This window comes from Bombyx mandarina, chromosome 01 (assembly GCF_030267445.1).
Source record: "Bombyx mandarina strain Sakado chromosome 01, ASM3026744v2".
In the NCBI taxonomy this organism is placed as follows: Eukaryota; Metazoa; Arthropoda; class Insecta; order Lepidoptera; family Bombycidae; genus Bombyx; species Bombyx mandarina.
In genome coordinates, this window is record NC_143208.1 from 11810087 (window position 1) to 11836305 (window position 26219).

The 26219-nt window shown below is 35.5% G+C and overlaps 2 protein-coding genes across 2 annotated transcripts in view; one reads left to right on the forward strand and one right to left on the reverse strand.

Annotated features, from left to right (window-relative positions):
• The window catches only part of LOC114246907 (discoidin domain-containing receptor 2), a 187570-nt gene that overhangs the window by 17596 nt on the left and 143755 nt on the right, over window positions 1–26219 (reverse strand). The window contains exon 12 of the mRNA XM_089730385.1: window positions 9708–9875. Coding sequence (XP_089586511.1) covers window positions 9708–9875 — 168 coding nt within the window. The remainder of the gene's footprint in view (window positions 1–9707; window positions 9876–26219) is intronic.
• Window positions 8264–9107, forward strand: LOC114246914 (uncharacterized). Its single transcript, XM_028179655.2, has 2 exons — window positions 8264–8507; window positions 8614–9107. The coding sequence occupies exons 1-2, from the start codon at window positions 8438–8440 to the stop codon at window positions 8883–8885; spliced, it is 342 nt and encodes a 113-aa protein (XP_028035456.2). The 5' UTR covers window positions 8264–8437; the 3' UTR covers window positions 8886–9107.

The window sequence follows — 26219 nt, forward strand, 5'->3', positions numbered from 1 at the left end:
CTAAACTAAAAACAGAAAATACAAATTCTCATAACATCACTTTAGTTGATATTCTGTTGTGAGAGTGTAGTATGACTAATTACTTTATTTAGTTCTATATTCACCGAGAACATTTACCTAAGCCGAATAACTCTCATCTAATGTAATTAAGTACATAATGTTGTCTGAGCGCACGGCAATATTACGTTTGTACGGATTAATTTCTGTAATGGGCATTCCGTCTTCGATATCCATCATAACTGGAATGCCTAAAGGGTATTGTTTTAATACATACGTTAATTAAGCGGTCGAATTATTGATGGTATTACGACGATAACGACTTGTACGAGTATGTACCTACATGCATGGCGCAATAATTAATTGGCAGAGCACAAAATATTGTTTCATTATAATGTACATGTATGCTAATAAAATAAATGCGAAAATCAGTTTGTTTGTTTGCTACGATTTCAAGTCTTAGTTATTTAATCGATCAGGATTTTTTTCGGTCACGTTAACAGAAGGCGGGAGCACCTATTAAGATCTACTTGAATGAAATCTTTTTTTTATTGAAGTTATACTTTAGGCGCGTTATGAAAAACTGATGAGAGTGAAATTTTACGATGCGCGCGCACCGTGACACAAAATTAACAGAATGAAGTTGCCCACTAAATCGCTCATTAGAATACGACCGACGTAACTTGGCGAGTCTGAATATAGCCGCAGGTGAATTTTCGCGCATGTACTCGTAAAAAAAAGTATTATTAGCATTTATTTTTTAGTAATATAAATGACAAAATTATTATTTAATATAATTCATACTAAATATTATTAAATTATTGACGTTAAATATTCATTATTAATTATTTAATATTTAAAAAAAAAGAAATAAATTTAATAAAAATAAAGTATAACTTCTTACGCGCGTACATAAGTACACGCACCCTTTTTTTTGTTTCATTCATTTCGATACGATGTTTAGTGATCGTTTTTTTAATCTGAATGGATAGATACATAAGATACATACTATAATCTATTATCATAAAACTGTTTAACAGTAATACTCTGAAATAAATTCGACGAAATTCCTAATAATTAATTAAAACTATTTTTGCGGCAGTAGAACAGTAAACATTTATGATGTCGAAAATAATAAATAATTTCTATGAATAACTGAATGGCTGACAAGAAATCACGCACGGTTATCCGGCTCCAATTTAAGATTTTCTGTTTTGTGTACGAGGGACTGACATAATACTTAAATACGTTTAAATCTATAGACAATAAACATCCAAGCAAAGAGCAACCTGTTCAACACAAGAATGTTTGTCCGGTGTGGGAATCGAACTCACGACCCTCGGCACAACAGTCACGGGTGCTAGCTACTGTACCACCAAGTCAGTCTAAATTGAAATCAATAAACCCAATATTAAACAGTAAAAGTAGTTTTAGTTTTTTTGTACGACATGCGACAGTCGTAACTACCTATTAACGGCTATACCTATTAATACCTAGAATTAGCTACCTTTTAATTAATTAATTTTCAACATGATTGAAGCCACGGAAAGAAGCTAGTCGTAATTAAAGTGACAATCTAACATACGTTTATGTATTTGGGGAATTTCCAATTAATTAGTTAAGGTGTCTATGGGGGAGACTATATATGGAAATGACGACGAGGGTGTAGCTTTAGTTTACATGATAAATGGAATTTATAAAAAAGCAATAGGTACAAATGGCGATTCTATGACTTATATTTCTTCGTCATCTGCCAAAAAAATGACCACTTAATCGAAAAAGATCCCCAAAGCTAGCTACGTAATACTTAAGAGACATTAGTTTGATGCTTGAAAAATCGAGTATTAAGGAAATTGAATTTCGTGTATGATTTTATTACTCAGTTACAAAAAAAACTATATTTATAATAATCGGTCGATAAATATAATTATATTCTCGAATAAAATAATTGTGTTTGTATAAAAACATTGTAAAAAAAATGTTATGTTTTAATTTATCAACAGAAATGTACTTTGTTTGATCTCGGGCACAAGTTTTGGTTTCATAAAAATTTTGCGTTTCGCAATTTTTTGTTCGTTTTTAATTAAAAAGTATATTTAGATGAATCATAATACGGAGTTGCTGTTATAAACATGAAGGCATTCATTCCGAGCGTTGTTCCTTCGGCGGGCGGCAATTACAAAGGTCGTTGAGAATGTTGGAGGAGGTATCCACGATTTTCATGTTTTTGAGGATTTTTTTTTCTCGAAATTAAACAAATCTCTGATGAGGATATCTATTTGTATTAAATGAAAGACGAATTGTTGGTAGTGTTTTGTTTTGAAAGTAAGCAAGACAACGAAAAGTAGAAGGTAGTATTTGGCGAATTTGTCTTTATTACGTACTCAATTGTCACAATTTCGACTGTATGGAACTTAACATTATAAGCAAGCAAACTATTATTTGCATTAATTTATTGACAAAACCCAAATATTTATCATTCTTGAATTATAATAAATGTGATTGATTACATAAGTCAAAAAGAAATAAAATAAAATTACGTTTTCAAGAATTTCTATAATTTTATCCAATTTTTATTGTAAATCATGCTTGTTCTACAAGGAAGTAGTCAACTCCGGCATATTTGCTCTCATTCAGGTAGGTTTAATTTCTGGAGAACGAATCGATATACCAAAGTAAACTAATATAAGGAAACATTTCTAAGTTTCTTGTGTTTGTATTGTAATTGCAATTTCTCCTTTATTAGAAGTAAACATTGTTTCTAGATACGTCGGGCGAGCTAGTTACTATTTATACGGATTAATGATGGTTCCTTCCACAAATGCACCATATTTCTACTATTTTGAACAATATTGAACTAGAGTGCTACTTGAATTTACGCACGCAGCAGATTATGAAATAATTAGTTGAAGCCGTCGTGGCCTAAAGGATATGACGTCTGGTTCAATCGTATCCAGCGATGCAACAGTGTTCGTAACCCCCAGGCGGGTACCAATTTTTCTAATGAAATACGTACTTATCAAATGTTCACGATTCACTTCCACGATGAAGGAATAACATCGTGTAATAAAAATGAAACCCGCAAAATTATAATTTGCGTAATTACTGGTGGTAGGACCTCTTGTGAGTCCGCACGGGTAAGTACCACCACCCTGCCTATTTCTGCCGTGAAGCAGTAATGCGTTTCGATGTGAAGGGCGTGGCAGCCGTTGTAACTATACTGAGACCTTAGAATTTATATCTCAAGGTGATTGGCGCATTTACGTTGTAGATGTCTTTGGGCTCCAGTAACCACTTAACACCAGGGGGGCTGTGAGCTCGTCCACCCATCTAAGCAATAAAAAACTTATTTTTAAGCATTACGCGATGGAATTGTACAAAACAGAACACCGTCGTATATACTTAGTCTGGCCATAAATACTTTTACAATTAAAAATTTAAAAAAAATCTATTGCAAATAACATTTTTTACTTTTACAGTGTGTTAGTTTAATACATAAATATAAAACAATTTTAAGTATAAAAAGCTTATTCGAAATGGTCTCCATTGGCTGCAATACAGTCCTTTAAACGTTGATGCCAGTTAATTATCAATCGAAGCACGCACTCTTTCCATGGGAAACATTTTCACTGCCAATCGTACGGATTGTTTTACGGACTCCAAATTATCATGGCGTTTAGAGCAAGCCGTACTCTCTAAAACTGACCATAAATCATAATCCAGCGGATTAAGATCGGGACTAGACGATGGCCAGTCTTCAGCTCTGATGAAGTCCGAAACGTTCGTTTCCAACCAAGACTGCGTAGACCGAGCTTTATGACCTGACGCCGAGTATTGCTGGAAGGACCATTCTTGATTATTGAACATGGTGTTGTTAAGGGGCTTCACTACGTTCTCAAGAATGGTATCTTGATACACTTGTGCCGATGTTTTGATACCTTTTTCACATAATTATGGCTCAGTCACCCCTTCATAGCTAATACCCCACCAAACCATCACTGAAGTCGGATAGTGCCTACTTTATACTCTGTCGTCTAATTGGGAAGCTTCCTTAGAGCTTTGAGCATAAATTCGGTCATGTGGTTTGCTAAAATTTTGCTCAATTGTAAAAAATTTCTAATCCGTAAACAAAATTTTTCTATGACCTCCCTTTGCGTACCGCTTCAGTAGTTGTTTCGATTTTACCACCCTATTCTCTTTTAAATTATCAGTTAAGAAATGACCAGTACGTCTCTTATATACTTAGGACTTGCACTTAGTCATCTTTTAAAATACGCGACATAGTTCTAGGTGCTATCTTCAACTCCCGAGATAAAATCTTTTGCTTTCTGACAGGATTTCTTCGAATTCTTTCCCTTACTGCTGTGACCACCTTTTTCGTACGAACACTACGTGGACGGCCAGATCTTTTTTTGTCACAAACAGAGGAGGTCTCATTGCATCTATTTATAGCCCGGTACACAAACATTTTACTAATACCAAGCGTATGGAGAGTTTTAAAAAATTGCATTTGCCCTATACCTACTTTGTGTAATGCAATCACAGCGATTCGGTTCTCTTTATCACCCCACTCCATTTTAATATCGCAAAATGTTGTACAATGTATTGGCGCCAAAATGAGAAAACTCAATGAGCAATCATATAAAAATGACAGATTCCAAATTCAAATGTAACATTTTGTTTATTTTTAATTGTAACAGTATTTATGGGCAGACTAAGTAAATTATCCTACATACAATAACCAAAAGACAGTAATGTACTCAGGAACGTACCGAAATTCCGCCGGTGTTGGAAACCAGACTAAAATAGGGTGCGAAAATTGTTTAATATCCTATTATAAATTTTACAGAAACGAGAACGTTAGCTAATTAATTCCCAAACCAAATACAAATTAGGAAGGTTCTAACGCGGCTATGAATAATTGAGGTGCTAATACATCAAATTACGTGACACATCCATTTCAAAGGGTGGTTTTGTGTTATAAATTTAACGCTAAGCTGCCCGAAATGAATTCCTTCCGAATGACAGTTACGAGTATAATAATATGTATACCTGCGGGCTGTACGACGGCGATGTGCATTTTAATTCGTTCGCGCTGCTACTGAATTATCGTTCCCGTTCAAAGCTGTAATTATTTTCTTATTTCAAACTAGCTGACCCGGCAGACTTCGTAGTGCCTCAATCGATACATAAAAGACCTAAGCTTTTGTATAAAATAAACTTGAAAAAGGTATCCGTTCGACGGAGGACACATGAAAGGAAAAACAAAATTGTTTTTTTTTATTTAATTCCGAGCATTTTCATATTTATTTACCTTTTAAACCTTCTCTGGACTTTCGCAAATAATTTAAGACCAAAATTAGCCAAATCGGTCCAACCGTTCTCGAGTTTTAGCGAGACTAACGAACAGCAATTCATTTTTATATATATAGATTTAAACATCGATTCTGTCTTCTTAAAATTACAAAAACGGAATATATTACCGAAAGTATGATGTGTTGATTGTAGATATTTATTTGTCAGTACACAAATACGGTTTCGGAATGTGTAAGCCGTAAGCACACACTTACTATTTTGCTGGGTCGATTTTATCTGAATCTAACTGAACGGAACGCGTTTAGATCAATCTAAAAGCGGACGGAGGTTGTAATGGAATTAGTGGGGCTGTTTAGAGATCGTATTGGTCGGGAACGGGTGATCGGTAATGCCATTGAGTAGCATGGATTTGGCTAATGTGTTAAGTAACACTTCTACACTAAGACCCACGCGGCTCGATGAAAGGTAGTTTTGATTCGAATTTGATAACACAGAATTGGGGGTGGTATTGTTTCTATTAAAATGTTCGAAATGTGTTATCGAAAGTTTAAATTCGTATCTCTAACAGAAAAAATACTATTATTTTTTTATTGCTTAGATGTGTGGACGATCTCACAGCCCACGTGGTGTTAAGTGGTTACTGGAGCCCATAGACATATACAACGTAAATGCGCTACCCACCTTATATAAGTTCTAAGGTCTCAAGTATAGTTACAACGGCTGCCCCAGCCTTCAAAGCTAAACACATTACTGCTTCACGGCAAAAACAAGTAGGGTGTTGGTACCTACCCGTGCAGACTCACAAGAGGTCCTACCACCAGTAATTACGCAAATTATATTTTTTCGGGTTTGATTTTTATTACACGATGTTATTCCTTCACCGTGGAAGTCAATCGTGAATATTTGTTGAGTACGTATTTCATTAGAAAAATTGGTACCCGCCTGCGGGACTCGAACACCGATGCATCGCTCAACACGAATGCACCGGACGTCTTATTTTTTAGGCCACGACGACTTAAAAAGCTTACTTACTCGTGAAAGCGTAATAATATATGGTATATTTTTAATTTAATTTCTAACTTTTAATGATGAAACGGAATGGCTCGTTCTTTTTTTTTTCTAACAAGTAAAACGTACCGGGCCCCAGGCGTCGGCCGCGTCGGTGGTTGGAGCCGAGTAAACATTGGTGCATGCCCCTATTGTGTTTTCATTACGGACGTACAAGCTCAAACAAATTGCATTATCGAATCCTAGCCGCGTTTCTGTGTCGAATTTCAATTTTTCTAGTCGGCGTAGTCCGTTCAAAATCGTATTTAATCACATATTAGTCTAAAAATATTTCCAGATAATAAGATTACCTAATAATCTACAGAGTATGTGTTAAAGTTTTTTTTTCTAATTATTATATTATTATTTGGTTTTTTTATTGTTTAGATAGATGGACGAGCTTACAGCCCACCTGGTGTTAAGTGGTTACTGGAGCCCATAGACATCTACAACGTAAATGCCCCACCCACCTTGAGATATAAGTTCTAAGGTCTCAAGTATAGTTACAACGGCTGTCTCACCCTTCAAACCGAAACGCATTACTGCTTCACGGCAGAAATAGGTAGGGTGGTGGTGCCTACCCGCGCGCACTCACAAGAGGTCCTACCACCAGTAAAGACCAGTAAAATTTAAATTATTAAACGGTTTATTATGAAACACATTGAAAGTTTTGTTGGAAGAGGAAACTTTTGCACACTGAACACTGAAAGACCCATATGAATTAATAAGGTTTGCATCAGGACGGTATGGTAATTCGAATTTCATAACCTACGTCACAGCTGGCCGTCAAATCAGTATAAGCCACGGGGCCATTGATAATTACATGCCGAGATCCCGCAGCATGGCTTTACGGTATTAAATTATTGTACTAATGCTTAATTTGTCATTGAAACTAGATTCGGAATTCTACGTTAATGTCCTGAATTAGGCATTTACATCTGTGGTATCGTATTGTATTATACATACATCGTCTTCTCGCATTAAAACTGTATAATCTCAAAACTTACTAATTTTACAGGAGAGTGTTTTAAAGGTTTAGGGTTTATCATATGATATTTTTAATATTAATCATCTTGGCAACATTTATTTTTTATTTTTTACCAGTTACATTATCTGTCTTTTAAAGTAAGATAAAATTATGTATTCATTTTGTTAATAATAGTCAAAACATGGGTAAACTAAAAGAAAAAAGTAAAACTAAACTACGCTCTTTTGACAGTATTTATGAGAAAAATACTGGTATATTAACTCCGCATATTAACTCAATTTCGAATATTTTTGGAAATTGTACACTTTTAATGCGAAAAAGCGACATGTGGTATACTTTAAGTGGCCAAGAAAAAACTCGGAAGTTCAAGATACAAAGTTACTTAAGAAACAAAATACAACTTTGATTTCATTTTAATAACTTGCTACTTATTTAAGCATAGGTGCCTAATTAATGAATACATCATATTCAACCTGTATTTATAATATTCACACGTTCATTGGTGTATGATATCATTTCTGACCACGCAGAACAATTTTGTAGTAGTGGCTTGAAGAAAACCGTGTTATTTAATTCGATGCATACAAATTATTACTTTCTATTGTCTTTTAAAACTAAACAATATATTGAAAAGCGCATTGTCCCACTAATGTCATTTTGAAATAAGAGTGTTTTGTAGTTGATTTGATTTTAACGCTCTTAGCATTAAAACAGTGCATTGTCTAGTAGTGGTTGTCTTTGGATTTGTATATACGACCGTATAGTACACTGACTGAAAGAAATATGATAACGGATCTGCAGAGAGCGTATTAATATGTAAAATAAAAAAAAAACCTTCCAATCGACCCCATAGCTCAACTACGCAATCTATGTTGATTTTGGGCCAATATAATCCAGCTGCGACCCAGTGATTTGATCAAATTCCAAATTTATACATGACTAAAACTCATTGCATTTGAATAAAAACTTCTTACTTAAAATGAGAAGCAATTGGCTTCTGTCAGTTTAAGGACTTGTCAGCTAACATTCAAACATTCTGGCACAACAAATTCAGATTGCAGTAATGGGCAGATTTGTATAAATAAAAAAATGGACGAGTTTTTCAAGAAATTGAAAAACACAGTTACCTACGACAATATTGTTGGATTAATTAAAAACGGTGAGAACTGTAGTTGAGGTTGTATTTAATTAAGAATATTGTTTGTAGCGTCACGCACGTATGGGAATACTTTAAATGGTCTTTGATGTACTTAACTATGTTTTAGAAAAAAATAGCACCTTTTCAAAAGAAGAAGAATCAAGAGTGATAACAGAAAATAATGAAACGAAAAAAATCGTCGATTTCGGAGAATTAGCTTCAAAATTCAAAGGCGACTCGTCCAAGCATGTGCTACGCAATTTAAAAAGTCAATCAAGCAAAAGCGTGAACAAAGCGAAAGGTGGCGTTCTCCTGAAATCGAGTGATCAAAACATGAATTTGACAGACGATGATGACCCTTACGTTAAGAACGACAACATCTTAGCGTTTTTGGATTAAATCTTGATCTAAATTTGTTAATTTGGAATCAGTAGTAAATCATTACATAGTACAAAACAAAGTCGCTTTCTCTGTCCCTATATCCCTATGTATGCTTAAATCTTTAAAACTACGCAACGGATTTTGATGCGGTTTTTTTTAATAGATGGAGTGATTGAAGAGGAAGGTTTATATGTATAACAACATTCATTAAATAGTGGAGAAATCAATAATAAATTACAATTTCCGAAGCGAAGCGAGGGCGGGTCGCCAGTACAAGCGTCTATCTAATGAATAGATTGAAAAGTACAATATTTTATTTTTATTTTTTTTATTGCTTAGATGAGTGGATGAGCTCACAGCCCTGGTGTTAAGTGGTTATTGGAACCCATAGACATCTACAACGTAAATGCGCCACCCACCAGAAGTAGTAATGAAGTAGGCAATCTATACATATAAATAAAATTGGAGTGTCTGTTTGTAATATTGAAATAACCGCTTTTTACTACATGCATATGAATATATATACGGTAAATACACCAAAATAACATTTTTTACAATTTTTGTCTGTCCTGTCTGTCTGTCTGTTTGTCTGTTTGTTCCGGCTTATCTCTGGAACGGCTGGACCGATTTTGACGAGATTTTCACTGATAGGTAGCTGATGATATAAGGAGTAACTTACTTTCTTAAAGACTAGCTTCGCCCCGCGGCGTCACCCGCGTTACGACAATAACCGCAGGTTACATCGCGGGACTCGGCTATCAATAATAAAATTTAATGTTTCCGAAGCGAAGCGAAGGCGGGTCGCTAGTTATAAATAAATGAAGTAGACAAGGTACTTACATTCCCATGAGGGCCCTCGCCAAGGAAAGATACCGGTCGCATGCGCCCCCGCGGGAAGTCCAGCAGGGGCGCCACTCCGTTTGGGGGCTCGGCTTCTGGTAGTTTGATGGAGGTGAAGAGACCTGGGATAGGTCTCTCGCGACGGATTGGACGTTCCTCTGGATACGCCTGTGGTCATTGCTAACATTAGTACACGATTTTTACTGGTGCTAGGACCTCTTGTGAGTCCGCACGGGTAGGTACCACCACCCCCCCCTATTTCTGCCGTGAAGCAGTAATGCATTTCGGTTTGAAGGGTGTTGTAGCCGTTGTAACTATACTGAGACCTTAGAACTTATATCTTAAGGTGGGTGGCGCATTTGCGCTGTAGATGTCTATGGGCTCCAGTAACCACTTAACACCAGGTGGTCTGTGAGCTCGTCCACCGACAAGCAATTAAAAAAAAGGTAGGTCGAGTTAGATTATCACAGTCATTCGTGTTGATGACAATTCTAAACTTATTTAGTTCATTCATAATTCAATAAATAGGAATAATTACAATATGTCCCTAAGTAATTAAAATACTTTTACGGTAGATAAGTTCGTAAAGAACTTGTGTTACAGGTGCCAGATAACGGAAATAAATTTTAATGTAATTTTTTTATTATACACATACATATATTTAATATACATCCATAGCCCTGGAAAAGACATTTATATTTATCATACAAATATCTTCCCTTGGCGGGATTCGAACCCGCGACCCCCTTGTGTAGTGACCATGTCACTTACCACTACACCAGACGGCCGTTTAATATTATTTTCAATATGATTTCTAGTCCTACAGTTTTCGTGGTCACGGACGATGAGTCTATTATACAGTTAAAGTTAATATACGTTATACGTACATATGGGCGCAAACGCCACCATTGGCAATAATTAACATAATAATATATAGTATAGTTTATTCTATGTTAATATTTATTTATTATTAGCAAGATGAAACTGTTATTGTACCATATTTAATAATTAGCAGACACTGTTTTGATGTGAAAATGTTCAGAATATTTGTTTAATGTTTATATTATTGTTTAAAAGCACAAATGACTGTATAAATGATTTAATACGAATAAAGCGTAAATATTAATAATAATTTATATTATAATTAACAGTATTAATAATTGTAATTGTTATGCAATGATGTTGTTGGCGCCATCTATGATTAGGCTGGATAATAACAATGTTAGTTAATATTACTTAAAAGTAATTCATGTAAAATAAATTAAAGGTCAGTCATGTAAAAATCACTAAAATATGTATTGTGAATATTAAGCTATATTTTGTGAATTGTTTCGCAGTAATTACATTTGTTTGTATAAAAGAAGTTGTAGTTGCTATAACCAACACAAAATGGCTAATTGTGTAAGAACCACTGAATAATTCAGGCGTGGCTTTTTGTTGTAAACAAGTAATGTTAAAGTTTTATAGAATTGTATTGTATTTTCATTGTAAAAGAACTTATGTGTGTAAACCCTGGCTTAACGCCGACATATACGATTCGCGAATACCGAAGAAAATGCTACAGTAAAATACTATGTTTTAGTTTTAAATACAAACAATTGAAATGCTCTGTCGATCAGAGCACTATTAACACAACATTCGAATGTTGTAAACAGTGAATTTTAAGTGTTTTGTATTTAATTTTAGTACCTATAAAGTTTTAATGGAAGAACGTCTACTCAAAACGCATCACAACTATTAATCGTTCGAGTGCTAATTGTATTCTCTTCTATTGCGCTAAGATAATTAAATACAGCTATTGGTGATTGTTGATATCCCAAAAATCGTGAGTGTTATAAACATTAAGAATGGACTGTTTGTAATTAATACTAATACGAAACAATGCGTTGTTCATATTATTCATATACCGAGTAGTATCATAAAACGTTAATTTTTGTAAGTTGTAATGAGTGTTAGCCAATGGCTGAACAGATTGCATGAAATGCAATGAAGATTTGCATGAAAGTTGGCACAGCAATAGTCTATAATTTGGATTAACGTAAATATTTTTTAACATGGTTTATAATACGATTCGGGCAACAATAATAAATATAGTATTTTCTTCGTGGGCAGGTACGTAAGTAAAGAAAATAAAAGGTGTTTCATTATTACTTAATTAAAAAAATAGTTGGCTATAAACGCAGAGCACATTAGTGTGCTTGCACGCTTTACTGCTTGAGAGTGAAATACTATAAATCTTAGATGATAGAAGACACAAGAACTGGACGTCTTCAGCTCTAACAGCAGGCTTAGGGACCCCGGTAACCGTACTCGTCGAACTTGGCAAAGAGTTAGACGTGCAACCTAACCCATACATCAGCCTGCTAAGTAACTCGCCGGATCTTCTCAGCGGGTCGCGATTCCGATCCGGTTGAGATTCATTTGCGAAGCAACTTCTCTTGAGTTGTTAGGTCTTCTTTGGAAGTGCTCGGGCAGCTGTTAGCAAATCCCCATTCCTCCTGGCCGAGCCTTTGCTCACCCACCTGTCCTAGTGAAACTTGAAAGGCCTTCAGGCCACCAGTAATCCCATATAAAAAACAACACACACAAACTTTGGTGCAACGGATTATCTAAATTATAAACCAGTATTTTGTTCACAAACGGTAAGAATCGATGTTTAGTTGTAACTAGTTTATTTAATCAACAACCGAATAGCATAAAAATCGTAACGACAAATTTTGATGTACAACCAAATTAAAAAACGCTCTCTCGAAGATGGTATGTTATCATTAATATCGTATATATTTGTAAAGTTATTGTCGTTTTGTCATTATTTTCCACATTTTTCCTTGTAACACGGAGAACCCATTAAATATCAATCGAGTGCACATTACTGGCCGGCACCCTAACTGCGTTATTAGTGCTATATCGATCACTTTTTGCGTTATGTACAGTTTATATGTGTCGGTTAATAACTCGGTTCCTTTGCTTAATTGCCATTCGCCCTCGTAAGATTGCGTTCGTGTAATTTATTTTACGTCTATGAATTATTGCAGGCCTAGGTGTGCGATATGACTGGACCACAATAATTATATTCCAATAGTGAGTAATGTGGATAATTAAGTTTGGTCTTATATTATTTGTTTATTTCTATGAAAAGCCCTTAAATGTATTATTGTTTTATTATGTTATTACTAATAATCTTTAAGGAGTTGGAATGCGAGATAAAATACATATAAGTTCGTCGTTAATTAGGGTATGCGAGTAAAATATTTTAATTACAATAACTAACAGTTAAAATAGTCTACGCTAAAACTTTTTTCTGTAAAAATAGGAACAAAATTGAATGTTTGTAAAGTAAGGGATTATAAGTAAGCCTAACAAAGCCCCAGTAAAACATTAACAAAACAGCGTCGGCTCCGGCAGTCGGTCTCCTCCTCTTAATATCGTGCCCTAATCATTTATCATTTTGCAAACGGCCGCATAATACCCGTAATGAGTAAAATCCAAACATACCTTGGGCAATTCCATTAATATTACAAGTCCCGGTCGTCCTATTTGTAGTATGCTTGGTTAAGTATCTTGCTTCTGTTTCTACATTATTATGATTATTATTGTTCCCGATGTACGATGTTGTAGGTGTTTGTTTACTGTTTTGTTGTATTTTTTTCTGACTTCGTATCACAATGTTGATGGAAATTTGATCAGTTATGATATTGATTCTGTTGTTTTCTGTTTTGCTGTATTTTTTTCTGACTTCGTATGTTGTAATGTTGATGCAAATTTGATCAATTATGATATTGATTCTGTTGTTTTCTGTTTTGTTGTATTTTTTTCTGGCTTCGTATCAACAATGTTGATGGAAATTTGATCATTTATGATATTGTTTCTGTTCTATAAAAAACCGCAGTGGATAAGAAAACATTAATAATTTCAGTGAGACCCTGGTGGGGCTATTTTCATTTTGCGACATCTTAATAAAGAATTTAATTCAACATTAGTAGCGGAATCAATATTCTAGACCATTTTGAAAGTAATTTCAATATTGAAGAGAAAAAATCGAAACAGTATTTTAAGTTTGTAGTAATAGAGGAAGACTGGGATGCTAAATCTGGAGTGTTTCATTTCCGGGCGTAAATTTTCATTTATGACAAACAAAATAAGCTGGTTTGGCTATGCAAGGCAATCCATTATTTAATTCTACTCGGGTGTCGCCCCTGCAGGTCTGCGGAAGTCGGGGGGACATGTGACATATTCTCGTGCCGCACGGGAGTGCTTATAGCAGCCAACGTTGCGGCTACACGTTGCTACATAACAAGTAATGTGCTTCGACAGAAGCGGGAATGTAAAAATGATTTCACTAAGACACCGAATGATGATGAATTGTGGTTGAAGATTTGTTAGCAGATTTTTGTAAAAATAAATATAGCTCAGCTTAAGGCCATAAGTATATAAAAATTGATATCATTGTTACCTTATGAAGGAATGGGATTGAATATATTAATTTTAATTAGCTATGGTCTATTTAAGGAGAAAACTAGGGTGACATTACTTTTCGTCCATCAGTTAATCTATACTGCGCTCACCATCCAACGAGGGTTTTTGTCATACTTTATGCGAAATAAACAAGGCCTTAAACATATTTGCTGTAGCCTTTATACAATGTATACAGTACTTGAATAGCGGTTTTTATTGTTACAGCGGTAGAGAATTATGTAATGACAACACAAGGAGCGATTAAGCACAGTGAGTTTTAAGTGTTTTTGGCTTTCATGTCTCGAATTGTCTGTGAGCATTTTGTATATCACATGTTTGTTTATTTTTAGCTTAGCCAATGAGCCGTTGAGTACTTTTCCCTAACCTCTTGGGTATGGTCTATGTGAATAATTGAAAAAAAATATGTTTTGTAACTATTTAAAGTTTTCAAGTCAATAGTTACTTTAACTAAAATATCTTAACTCCTTCCATGTCATCATTAGAAATTCAGTAGTTTGTGCTGGCTTAATAAAAACATCTATAAAATCGTAAATCTTCAATTGTTTATATATATATATTAGAAGCTGGTATGTAGTGTAGTGTAACACTAAACTCAGACATTTCATTAATACGCAACTCTCGAATAAAATTTTAAAAAGATATTCCAGAACCAAACCTCAACAACTTCACAGAGATATAGTTTAATAATTTAATAAGTCCGTTTCAAGACTTACTAACGCTTGAATAATGTCGCTACGAAGAGAAAGATTTTACTGAGTTTTCATTTTACTACGGAGGCTTTTCCGGCTAACCGAAAAAAAAGGGAAGTTGGTGCAGAAAATTCCATTGGTGTAATTAAATCAGCTATGTGGTTTAAGTACACGAATTGGTACATGCATTTGGATGATTGTGAGTATTTTAAGATCCAAATATTATCGCATATCGTATTTGCTTTTTTTTTTTAATTTAATTATGTTACCAATTGTGTTTCCATTAATATCGAAACTTGTAGCACCTAAATCAATTAAGCTTCAAACTTCGTCAAATTACCTGCATGTCTGCCAATAAATTCAATTAACAAATTTATTAAGTCGTAAGACCCAGCTTCTTCTGGGAGAGAATCCTTAAAAACTTTTGTTCTAATTACAAGTTCAGACAGTGTAAGACCGCCTCGAGTGATTGTCATAATGAAAATAACACAAGGAGACGCCCTTCAAAGGTACCTTAGATCTTTGCATTATTTAGCACAAAAGTCTGTCAGGGTTCACCGCACTTCTAATAACGTAATTAAAATTTAACCGAGGCTGCCTCAGGTGTTCTTTAGGAAAATGCATTAATTAAGATCGCTGGAAAAAGCCTCCGCAAGCGCTGTTGCGGTGCACTAATTAGCTTAGTTACCTCATGTTTTGAACGTCCGAGCGCAACTATGTAACCGTGTATTCATTCTGTTCATACATGCATTCGTGTTTATTTTACGTTTAAATTCTTGCAGTAGTGTTTTTTAAAGCGATTACCTCGAAGTTTTTTAAAATTCATAAACCCGTACTCAGCTTAGCGTTTAAAATTTAAGCTTCTGTGTGTAAGTATGAATCATTTGCACTATTCATTAAACGGTCAACCAAAGCCATCGTTTACGTTATCTCTGGGACCTGACCCGAAAATGTTGGCACTATTTACCGCGCGGTCCTCGAAAAGATTTCGTCTACAAAAGGCACAACCCTAAAGGTAATCCTTGAGTGGGCAGCGAGCATACGTCGTTTGGGCAAACTCCCTGTGTCATTATAAAATACGGGCCGCAATGTGGATTCACTTTGAGAAATGGAGGGTAAGCTACGAAACACCTGGGCCCCGCGCCGCGCTCCCGTCTATGCGGGGCTGTTGTTATTTTCCTTTTTGGTACTCTGTAGTCAGTTGACTTATATTTATCGAGTACGCTCAACTGGATAGCGAGATGCGTTCACTTGTAGTTTACTGTGCTAATTCGCACGTCACGCTTTTAGGCCCATTTTATTTTATTCCATTAGCATTTCGTTTTTGTTTATTTTGTATTAATTATATTTCGTTGTAGTCACTAAGATGTTATCATTTATATTTCTAGGTGTGAAGCAAGGTTATGAAAAAAAACTTTCTAAATAGAAGAACTTTGTAGTCTAAACTGTCACAAGTAAATCAACTTTTATCAACGTTTCAAATCAAATCAACGTTTATTTCTATTAGATAAATAAAGGCGAAAATTGTATAACAGAAAAATCTTTTGAATTGTTTTTTGTGAACTTAGGGAGGGCGAGTAAATATATTTAGTTGGTGTGTTCTGTTTAAATTCCCCTTCGTATTTATATTTATGGATAGCGCATAAAGTGAGTGTAGACATTAGTATCGGGACGAGTACGTTTGTACTTTGGGTTCTTTTTCCCCGGTGTCGTGTGCCGGCACTCGGTACGCTCGTGGCGCAAACATCGTCCTCTCTAATTTGTTTGCCACAACCGTGTGCCTTCCAGTTTACGCTCGCCAAATGTGCCGGTAACACTGGTGCGGAGTCAGATCGATTGATATTTGATTATCTATGCGACATTTTATCGGAGATCCATTTTGTTGGCTTCAAAGCATCTGTGACTTAGTACCTGTAACGGTAGTGTGGTTTGAATTCGGAGTTAATATACGCCTCATACGCGTAAAAAAAATGTTTGACGATGAACGACAGCATTGTTTTATAAAAAATAATAGTTCTGAGGCTACTCAGAGCGAGTAGAGGGTATTTAAGGCGTCAAGCCAGTTACCATTATACTATTTCTGACATGAGGCAGATAACTTTTAGGCAATTCGGGTCCAACTTGTGGCGGCATTTATATAATGTTTCTTGTACGCTTCAGCAATTAGATAAAATTCGTCATGAACTTGTTCGTCGATCTTTAAAAATAATATTTGATTGTTGTGTTTTTGAAATGAAAACTTCTTTAGAATCGTTGTGATTTCAAACCGGATGCAACGGAAAAAACGACAGGTAAGAGACACAAATACAAAAATGTGTAGGATGAAGCCAGCAAAGAATGAGACAGAAATATACATACTATTTAATACAGCGCCATCTGTGAGATTTTTTAATACTAACGTGTGTATGAAAGCTCTTGTAGTGAATTTTAATTTAGGATTATACGTGAAATTAAAATATCAATTCACAGAGGGCGCTACCTTACAATTATTTACTAATGACAAAATTTTATATATACTTAAGACGTTTAGGATAATTGTACCTAGTCAGGTCATAAATTCTGTCACACGTTTAATGTAAAATAATTGAAACAAGTTTATTCATTATGTAACCTTTCATATACCAAAATGAACTTGACAAAACATAGATTCTTATGACACTAAAGTTTATTCAAAATGACCTCCGTGATTTTGAATACAGGCCTTCAATCTGCGCGGCCAGTCGTCTATCGCAGCACGAACGAGGTCCATGTCAATATCGGCGGCTGCCTTAATCAAGGATGTCTTGAGTGACTCCAAATTGGGATGAGGCTTTGAGCACGCCTTTTCCTCCAAGTGTTGCCATATCTTGTAATCTAACGGATTCAAATCTGGACTGGAGGAGGGCCAGTCTTCGTGCCGGATGAAGTCGATTTCACGCGCCGCCAGCTAGTCTTGTGTGCTCTTCGCTCTATGAGCTGGCGCCGAATCTTGTTGGAATACCCAGTGCCTGTTATTGAACATGGTATGAGAAACAGGTTCCACAAGGTTCGTCAGGACTGTATTTTGATACACAACTGCATTCGTTTTTACACCTTTCTCACAAAAATGTACCTCTGTTAAGCCCCAATAAGAAACTCCCAACCATACCATGAGCGAGGATGGAAAATGACCTCGTTGGACACGCGGAATACGGTTGCTCGCTTCTTCACTACTGTGTGCGTACACCTTATCATTTTGTTTGTTGTAGCTCTCTTCTACGGTAAAAATTTTTTCATCCGAAAAAAGAATTTCCCGATATTTTTTTCCCGCGTACCGCTTCAACAAAGCGTGGCATCTCTTCAGTCTCAGGTCCATTAGACGAGCATTCAAACGATGTCCTGTTTTTCTTCGATATGCCCGAAGCCCTAAGTCTTCATTTAACACCCTTTTCACCGTGGTTCTACTTAACCCCATCTGCAGGGCCAACGGTTTCTGCTTACGTTTGGGATTTCTTTGAATTCGCGCCTTCACAGCTTTTATCACTGCTGGAGTCCTAACAGACCGAGGGAAACCACTTCTTGACCTGTCATCTACACTAGAGTCTTCATTGTATCGTTTGATGGTACGATAAACGAATCTTTTGGTTATATTCAAAATTTTCAGTATGTTAAAAATTTGAATTGGCGCGTAACCGCAACGATGCAACGCAATAACTGCAACACGGTCTTCTTTAAGCGTCCACTCCACATTTAAAAATGAGTAAAATTCTAAAAGTATACCTTTTTTATTTTCATGAACAATTCGAAATTCGAATTCAATAAACTTTTTTGTGGCCAGCATTCTAAAAGAAAAGTTTTTACTGTGTGACAATACTTATGACCTGACTAGGTATTTTAATTTTGGAAGGTTTCACTTCTACCACGTGAGAATTGCACACATTTTGTGTTTTTTTTATTATAATTTTGGACTCACTTACGAATTTTGACTTACTTTTCATTTTTCTTATTCGTAGATTATTTTTAAGCTGAACTAACGGTGTCGTTTCTCTTTAAATACATGTCTGGTTCATTACTAATTTTATCTTTCAAATTACACATAATTATTTAATCGATTTACGTATGAAATGAAATTATGTTAAAGTGTTTTCATTCATAAAATACTTTATCTGAGTACGCCTCTGTATCGGTGCACAGGTTAAACGAATGCTGTTTGTGCGATTTTATTATGAGTTTCGTTTTGAGCACCTCCGCGGAGACCTACAATTTTTGGTGCTGTATTCATAACCGAAATATGTGAAGTTTGTTCGGGTCTTGTTCGAAAATTTTAATTAAAATGTTATATTTATTATGACGTAATTTAGTTGGGTCATTATATGTTAGTTTTGAAAGAGATCTGAGGAGAAATTTTCTAAAGAACAATTCTCTTTCGTAAATTATTTATATAACCACGCTTTTTAAACCTAAATTGAGATAATATGTATATACAAATAGGCATAACAATACGTGTCACCACCTTTTTCATCGGTTTGTATTTCTCACAGTACCTACTTTCTTTTATCAGTTTGCTCCTAACTATTCGCGTGCTTAATACTTTCTTTTTTTTTGGAAAAAATGCTCGTCTTATCCCATATGAGAATACATACTAAAACAAAAAAAAAAGCAATTCATATAATTAATCAAAATTTGATGTTGTCTATGCTTATTGGTCGATTTCATTTCAGATCCTGCGGACCGAATAGAAAGCAGTCGACTTCGTCCAAAACACGTCCTTTCGGATCCTCCTGATCCACTAACAGTGCTTTTAGGTACCTCGAGCACCGATCATAGTTCTCGTCGAACCCGTCGCCGCGTCGCTTGCGACGAAGGGCTCGGCGAGTAAATTAACCCACAGACACAGCCCACTGAGTTTCTTGCCGGTTCTTCTCAGTGGGTCGCGTTTCCGATCCGGTGGTAGATTCTGCGAAGCACAGCTCTTGCTAGAGTTCGTGTTAGCAACGTCATCAGATTTGAGCCCCGTGAGCTAATTCGGCGAATCTAGAATCTAGAACCTCGAGGTTACTAGAATAGGTAGGGAAAAAAAGGTCGATTTTCGATTTAGCTATTTTACTGCAATAGTTTTACTTAGTGATACTTACTTGTTGAAATATCTTAAAAAGCAAATCGAATCGAAACGGATGAGCATCGAGGGGTAGTTCAACGAGGCGAGGAAACTTAGTTGATTGGAGGGACACTTGACGAAAAAGTTTGTATTGCTTTCACATTAAGGGAGCTTAACCAAGGAGGGCTCTTGAATACCAACAACCAAAGTATTTCAGGGCAAATACAATATTGAAATCATTTGCTACAAGGGAATTATGGCTCTATATATTTTGCACCATAGCCGTATGGTGCTGGTGGAATAGAATAGCATCACCTCATATCTTCCCGTGGGTATCGTAGAAGGAGGTTAAAGGTGTGTGAAAAAGTACTGAACCTCAGTGACTTTTTTCACCAAACTGTTCCACCTGTCTTTCTCCAGCCGTAACGGTCTCCGTTCCACTGGGTCTAGAAAGACAAGGATGAGTATGTGCACCTGTGTCTGGCGTGTACACTTGTGCACGTTAATATATCCTGCACAATAGACCGCAAAAGACTTCGATTACAGTTTATTCCTACGGCGACGGGAGGAGGTAGAGAGACTTGACGCGATGACGTTGGTCTTTGTCTGACTACTGGACGTTGGTGGCTTTAAGGGTATAGTATACATCGTGGTCCCTTCCGTTCTGCATTATGGTGACAAAACCGCTCTATTTAGGGAGGCACTGCTTTACTGGTTCAGCCGGGAACAGGGTTAGAAAAGGTGCCCTAAACAAATGCTCACTGCGACACATAAGAAGGATAGCAACCGTGGCTGCCTCCGCATCTAAAGTTTACTATCAACTTTACTGACGTTTGACGCGTGGAATGTGCGTACGCTTCATGACCGCGAGCCAAGTGCCTGTCCCGGGCCTAAAACTGCCATTGTAGCTAGAAAGCTTCATCGCTATAATATCGATGTCTCATGTCGATCGCACTCAGCGAATCTCATCTTCCCGATGAAGGAAAGCTGGTAGAATACAGTGGCGGGTATGCTTCATTGTATTAATATTACATATGAACTAAAAGTACGCCCGTCTTGTGCTATGTCTTACAACTATTATAATGGTGTGCTCAGCTGCCCACATGGTGCGGGAACGCTTAGGAATAAGATCGGTTATGTAAGCCACACACGAGCACAATATGATAATTATAATCGGAGTTGAAGAGAAATCGGCCATGGAGTATTGGTACTGGGCAGCGTTTGTTATTTGAATGTATGAAATCAAGCCATAATGTATGAACAATGCAATGTACTTTAGGTTAAAAAATCAATCAAATGTATTTCATATGGCTAAATATTGTAAGAAATAACAAAGTTTAAGAATAATTTATCAACTATCGAACGCTGTGTATATTAATTAGAATGAAAATGATATTATGTCAGCAGCGTTATGTCGAGATATTAGCCACCAAATCTCAATGTTATTTCGGAAATTCCTATCGAAAAAGTCGAAATGAAGACAAAAAATGTGAATAGTCATTCTTTGATTAATTTCAATAGCTTAGCTGGAAAACTTTTTTGCGATCCAGTTTTATCGGAAGTTTTAATAAGATCGCAGGTGCGATTTGGACCAGATTGGCTTCAACAAAGACACGTACAAAGTTTTATTAACTCAGTGATAAAAAATATTCAAGGTTAATCTTGCATAATCTGCTAATGTTGATTATTATCATAAAATCATTATTATATTATTCTATATGATACTAAGTGCTATATAGTATTAATACTATGAGTTTTTCTGGCCTCGAGTGCCTTGAAGTCAGCGATCTTTGTGTTCTACATTCCGTAAATTAGTCAAAAAAGCCCAATTTGTATTCCCAAATCTACAACTGCAATTGATCTCTGTAAGAAGCTCGTGTTCGCGTTCCGTATTACGAATGTAAAACTAATGTCCTGCACTGAGCTGGTTCGTTACAATGGTATCACGAGTACGTAATTGGAGTTAAAGAGCGGAGGGCGCGTAATCAACGGATCGGGCCCCGTAGTTATAAATCGTGCCGATGTCGAGCGAACCGAGTTATTCGGCCGTAGCGATGTTGAAACGTTAATATTGAAAATTTTTACAGATTTTTGTCGGCTTTCATAATGATGACGATAAATGAAACTATTTGTATAGCAATTAAGAATCGATTCATTTTTGATGTCATGTAACAAATAAATAATAGTTTAAAAAAACTAACAAAATACGCTCTTATAGAAAATTCAACTAAAAAATAGAAAATAAATTATAATAAATTTGAATTAAAAATAGTGTAAGAAAAAATGATTTTATTGTAAAAAAAAAGCGTGGGATATCAAATTTCGAGTTAATCCGACGTTTTGAAGGGGGTCAAAATCATGTTCAAAGATTCCGTTACAAACATACATACGTCTGAAGCAAATAAAAGCGTATTAAAAAAAAAGAGCGCGTTTTCATGTCGTCTATTCCGTCAAATAGAAATTTTGCAAATACTTTAGTTAGCTTCTTACTCCATTGAAATAGCTTAAATTTTTTGTTCTCATCAATTTTCCAAATTGGTAATTTAAATCAAATAGATTTTTACCCCTCGATATAGTATCGAATTAACCGAAGTTGTTTTTAAATTAAAGATAGATTTATTTTTGATTGCAAAATATGTTGTAAAATATTTGAAGAATAGACAGGAAACCAAAGTAAGCTGATTTCTATATTTCGTTCCTCATACTCGAATACAAACACAACGTACGTTCTATTTTAAAATCCTTTTTTAGTCTAAACAGGAGAGTAATATGTTTCGATCCGTTGTTTTGTTTTCATTGGATTAAAAAAGTACGTCTGCATCTAAACGTGTTTACCTTTGTCCTTGTTATTGAAAAAAAAAAAAACAAATACCGTTCTGACAGATTGCTGAATTGGAAACGATATCCTCGCAAATAAACTGATGATATATGCGTTTCAATTTTGGTGTTTTCCTTTGTAGTAAGGATTTGCTTTGAGATTTGTCTTTGTGAAAACACTTTTAGCAGTAAATCGAAATAGCAAAAAAACTTTAATTATGTTATCGATGTTTTGTTTTTGTAAAGTCTTCTGTATTGAATTCTATTCTTTGGTGTATTAAAATCTACATTAACAGAATTAAAGAGAGAGTGAATAAGTAGTTTCTAAGTGAAAGGACTTGAAGATAAATTGATGTTGAAAGACGAATACCGCTGTCACGAGATTGTCATTAAAAATATCATTTCAGTAGAAGCATATTCTGTTTATAATTAGTTAAAAATGCAGTATTTTGATTGTTGTCTGCAACAATTTGATACTTTGATTAATTAAGTAAGTTGATTTAAAAGCTTGATAAACAAGAAAGCGCAGCGCACTCTGAAAAAAAATAAACAAATAAATGCTTGGAGATACGTTTCGATTAAAACTCAATAGAATTAATAAATAAGTATAATTTAGGTACTGAGATGGATTCACACGTTACTATTGAGTGGTCTGTTAAGTTTCTAGCCAAGAAAAACTTTTCACATCAGCAAAATTTAGAACATAGAAGATCCTAAATGTACAATGAAAAGAAAGAGAAAAGTAATCAACACAATCTCGCGTTGACTTCTTTACGTAACACACCAGAGTATATGTATTCTTACAGAAATCTGGTGGATTTGCTTAGAGACAGAAGAGAAAAAATCGGTATCCAAATTTGCCGCACGTAAAATCTGCCTCCCTAGGCTCAGACTTACTGTACTTGCATGTTAAGATAAGGTTCTAATTTAGAATGATAGTCCAAATTCTACGAGTCTTACAAATTTATTCTGTTAATTTTCATTATCAGCAGGACTAGGAGCAAACTAAAACTTTTTTCCACTTTCTTTGGAATATTTTTTTAATTCAATCGCTTTAGGTACTTATGTTCAAATTTTAGAAATCGAACATGAATGTTATACAATTAATCGTGTTAAGTCAAGTAATAGTAGGAACCGGGACGGGTCAGTGAGTTCGTTCAAAGCAAATCCTGGCGTTCGACAGCTGCGGTCGCCTTACGTTTGTTCAGCTAGTTTCAGTTTATTTACCACGAGCAAACTTGGATGGCTTGAGCATCGTACGGGATAATAAACACGTTCAATTAAAACGGTCGTCTATTGCCTTAACCTTAAAGGTTTAGGTCGTTTATCAACGTTTCTTAGTTTTGGTATGTCAAAATTTAATGGGACCTAATGGATTTATTATACGTAATGCATATAGCTATTTTGGGATACGATTTCATTAAGTACTTGCTCTTAAGTATTGTACGCTTAAAAAACACAATAAATATACAAACAAATCAATAAAATACGACGAAGCAGCCCACCTGGTGTTAAGTGGTTACTGGAGCCCATAGACATCTACAATGTAAATGCCGCCACCCACCTCGAGATATGAGTTCTAAGGTCTCAGTATAGTTACAACGGCTGTCCCACTCTTCAACCCGAAAACCAATTACTGCTTCACGGCAGAAATATGCGGGGTGGTGATACCTACCCGTGCGGACTCCAAAAGGTCCTACCACCAGTAAAAAGCGTCAATATTTTATTTTCCATGCTTTAAAAAAGTACTTTTAAATCTGTAGCGCAAGCAAATAAGGCAAAGATTTGACTTTTGGTTTTATAAATTTACATCCTTTACAAATTAATGTAAATCGAGCAATGAGAATGGAATAAATTGCATAAAAAGCAAATGTGCTTAGTGGTAGGCAGATGTGAATTATGACCAATTATATCTGCTGTTGAAGTGCTTGCAGCGCGACTAAATAATAAATTATTAATGAGAACTTCGCGGTAGAATCGCTGGTCGTGGCTGTAAATTAAAAAAAAACAGATATATACGTAAATCTGTTATAAAAAAGCGATGAAGTGTACCCTAATTAAAGATATACAATGTCGAGTGTAGTATGTACAATGTAGTGTGTATAATGTAGGTGGTAGGACCTCTTGAGTCCGCACGGGTAGCTACCATGACTTTGCCTATTTATGCCGTGAAGCAGTAATGCGTTTCGGTTTGAAGGATGGGACAGCCGTTGTAACTATACTGAGACCTTAGAACTTATATCTCAAGGTGGGTGGCGCATATACGTTGTAGAAACCACTTAACACCAGGTGGGCTGTGAGCTCGTCCACCCATCTAAGCAATAAAAAAAACAGTAGCGATGTCATGCGCCATCATAATTAGATCCGCGGATAGATAATTATTTTTTAAAGTTTTTTCGTATTTAACAATCTCAAATTATATAGTCATCTCTTAATTATAATCACATCGGTAGAGCATCTCTATTATCTAGAGCAGACTGATCCGCAATGTGTTTCCAGAACTAATTCTCGCTACGTACTTTTTGCCTCTACATGTAACGAAGTTTGATAATATTCGAATTGGCTTATTAAATGATAATCATACATTGTTTCACTCATCTAAAACGAACGCATCTTCTCTACATTAAACGAGGTCTTCGACTCTACCCGCAGTCTCTATATATAAAAATGAATTGCTGTTCGTTAGTCTCGCTAAAACTCGAGAACGGCTGGACCGATTTGGCTAATTTTGGTCTTGAATTATTCGTAAAAGTCCAGGGAAGGTTTAAAATGTGAGAAAATAAAAAAAAGCTCGGAATTAAATAAAAACAAACAATTTTGTTTTTCCTTTGATGTGTCCCCTTGATGTGTCTTTTATTTATCGATTGAGGCACTACGAAGTCTGCCGTGTCAGCTAGTTTGTTCATAAATTATATTAAATATTAATACATTGCGTGCTGTGTTTGTGAGTAGATTGCGCGCAATGCAGTATAGTCGTTACAAAACCTCGACTCTTTGTCTTAAAGTGATACTCAAACACGACCACATACACTAATCGAATTAGGTCCTTTTGAGAGCACTTCTATAAGCCATTTAAGTACTAAGCAATCTAAATGACTATTTTATCACTGTTTTATGGTTGATACGTATTTGTTTTATAGTTTCTGGTGTCGGCTTTCAGTCGTATAGTTGTGTGGGAGTGTCTGGACGTGTTTGAGAGTAGTTCCACTAACACATGCTCTTTTGTTTAGTTTGTCGCTAACATTATTAAAAATACTGCGTTACAAACAACAAAAAATCAAAGTCGCTTAATTTTAATAGCTCACTTTACGTGGTGTATGGTGTAGACTCTTAAATGTTAAGTGTATATATTATTTAAGATCAAGACTAGTAGGAAACAGTATTAAAACGTTATCGAACCACAATTCATTAAACAATAATTACATTTTTTGTTTGTTTTTGAAATCACTTCTTAATTATCATCAATTATGTTAT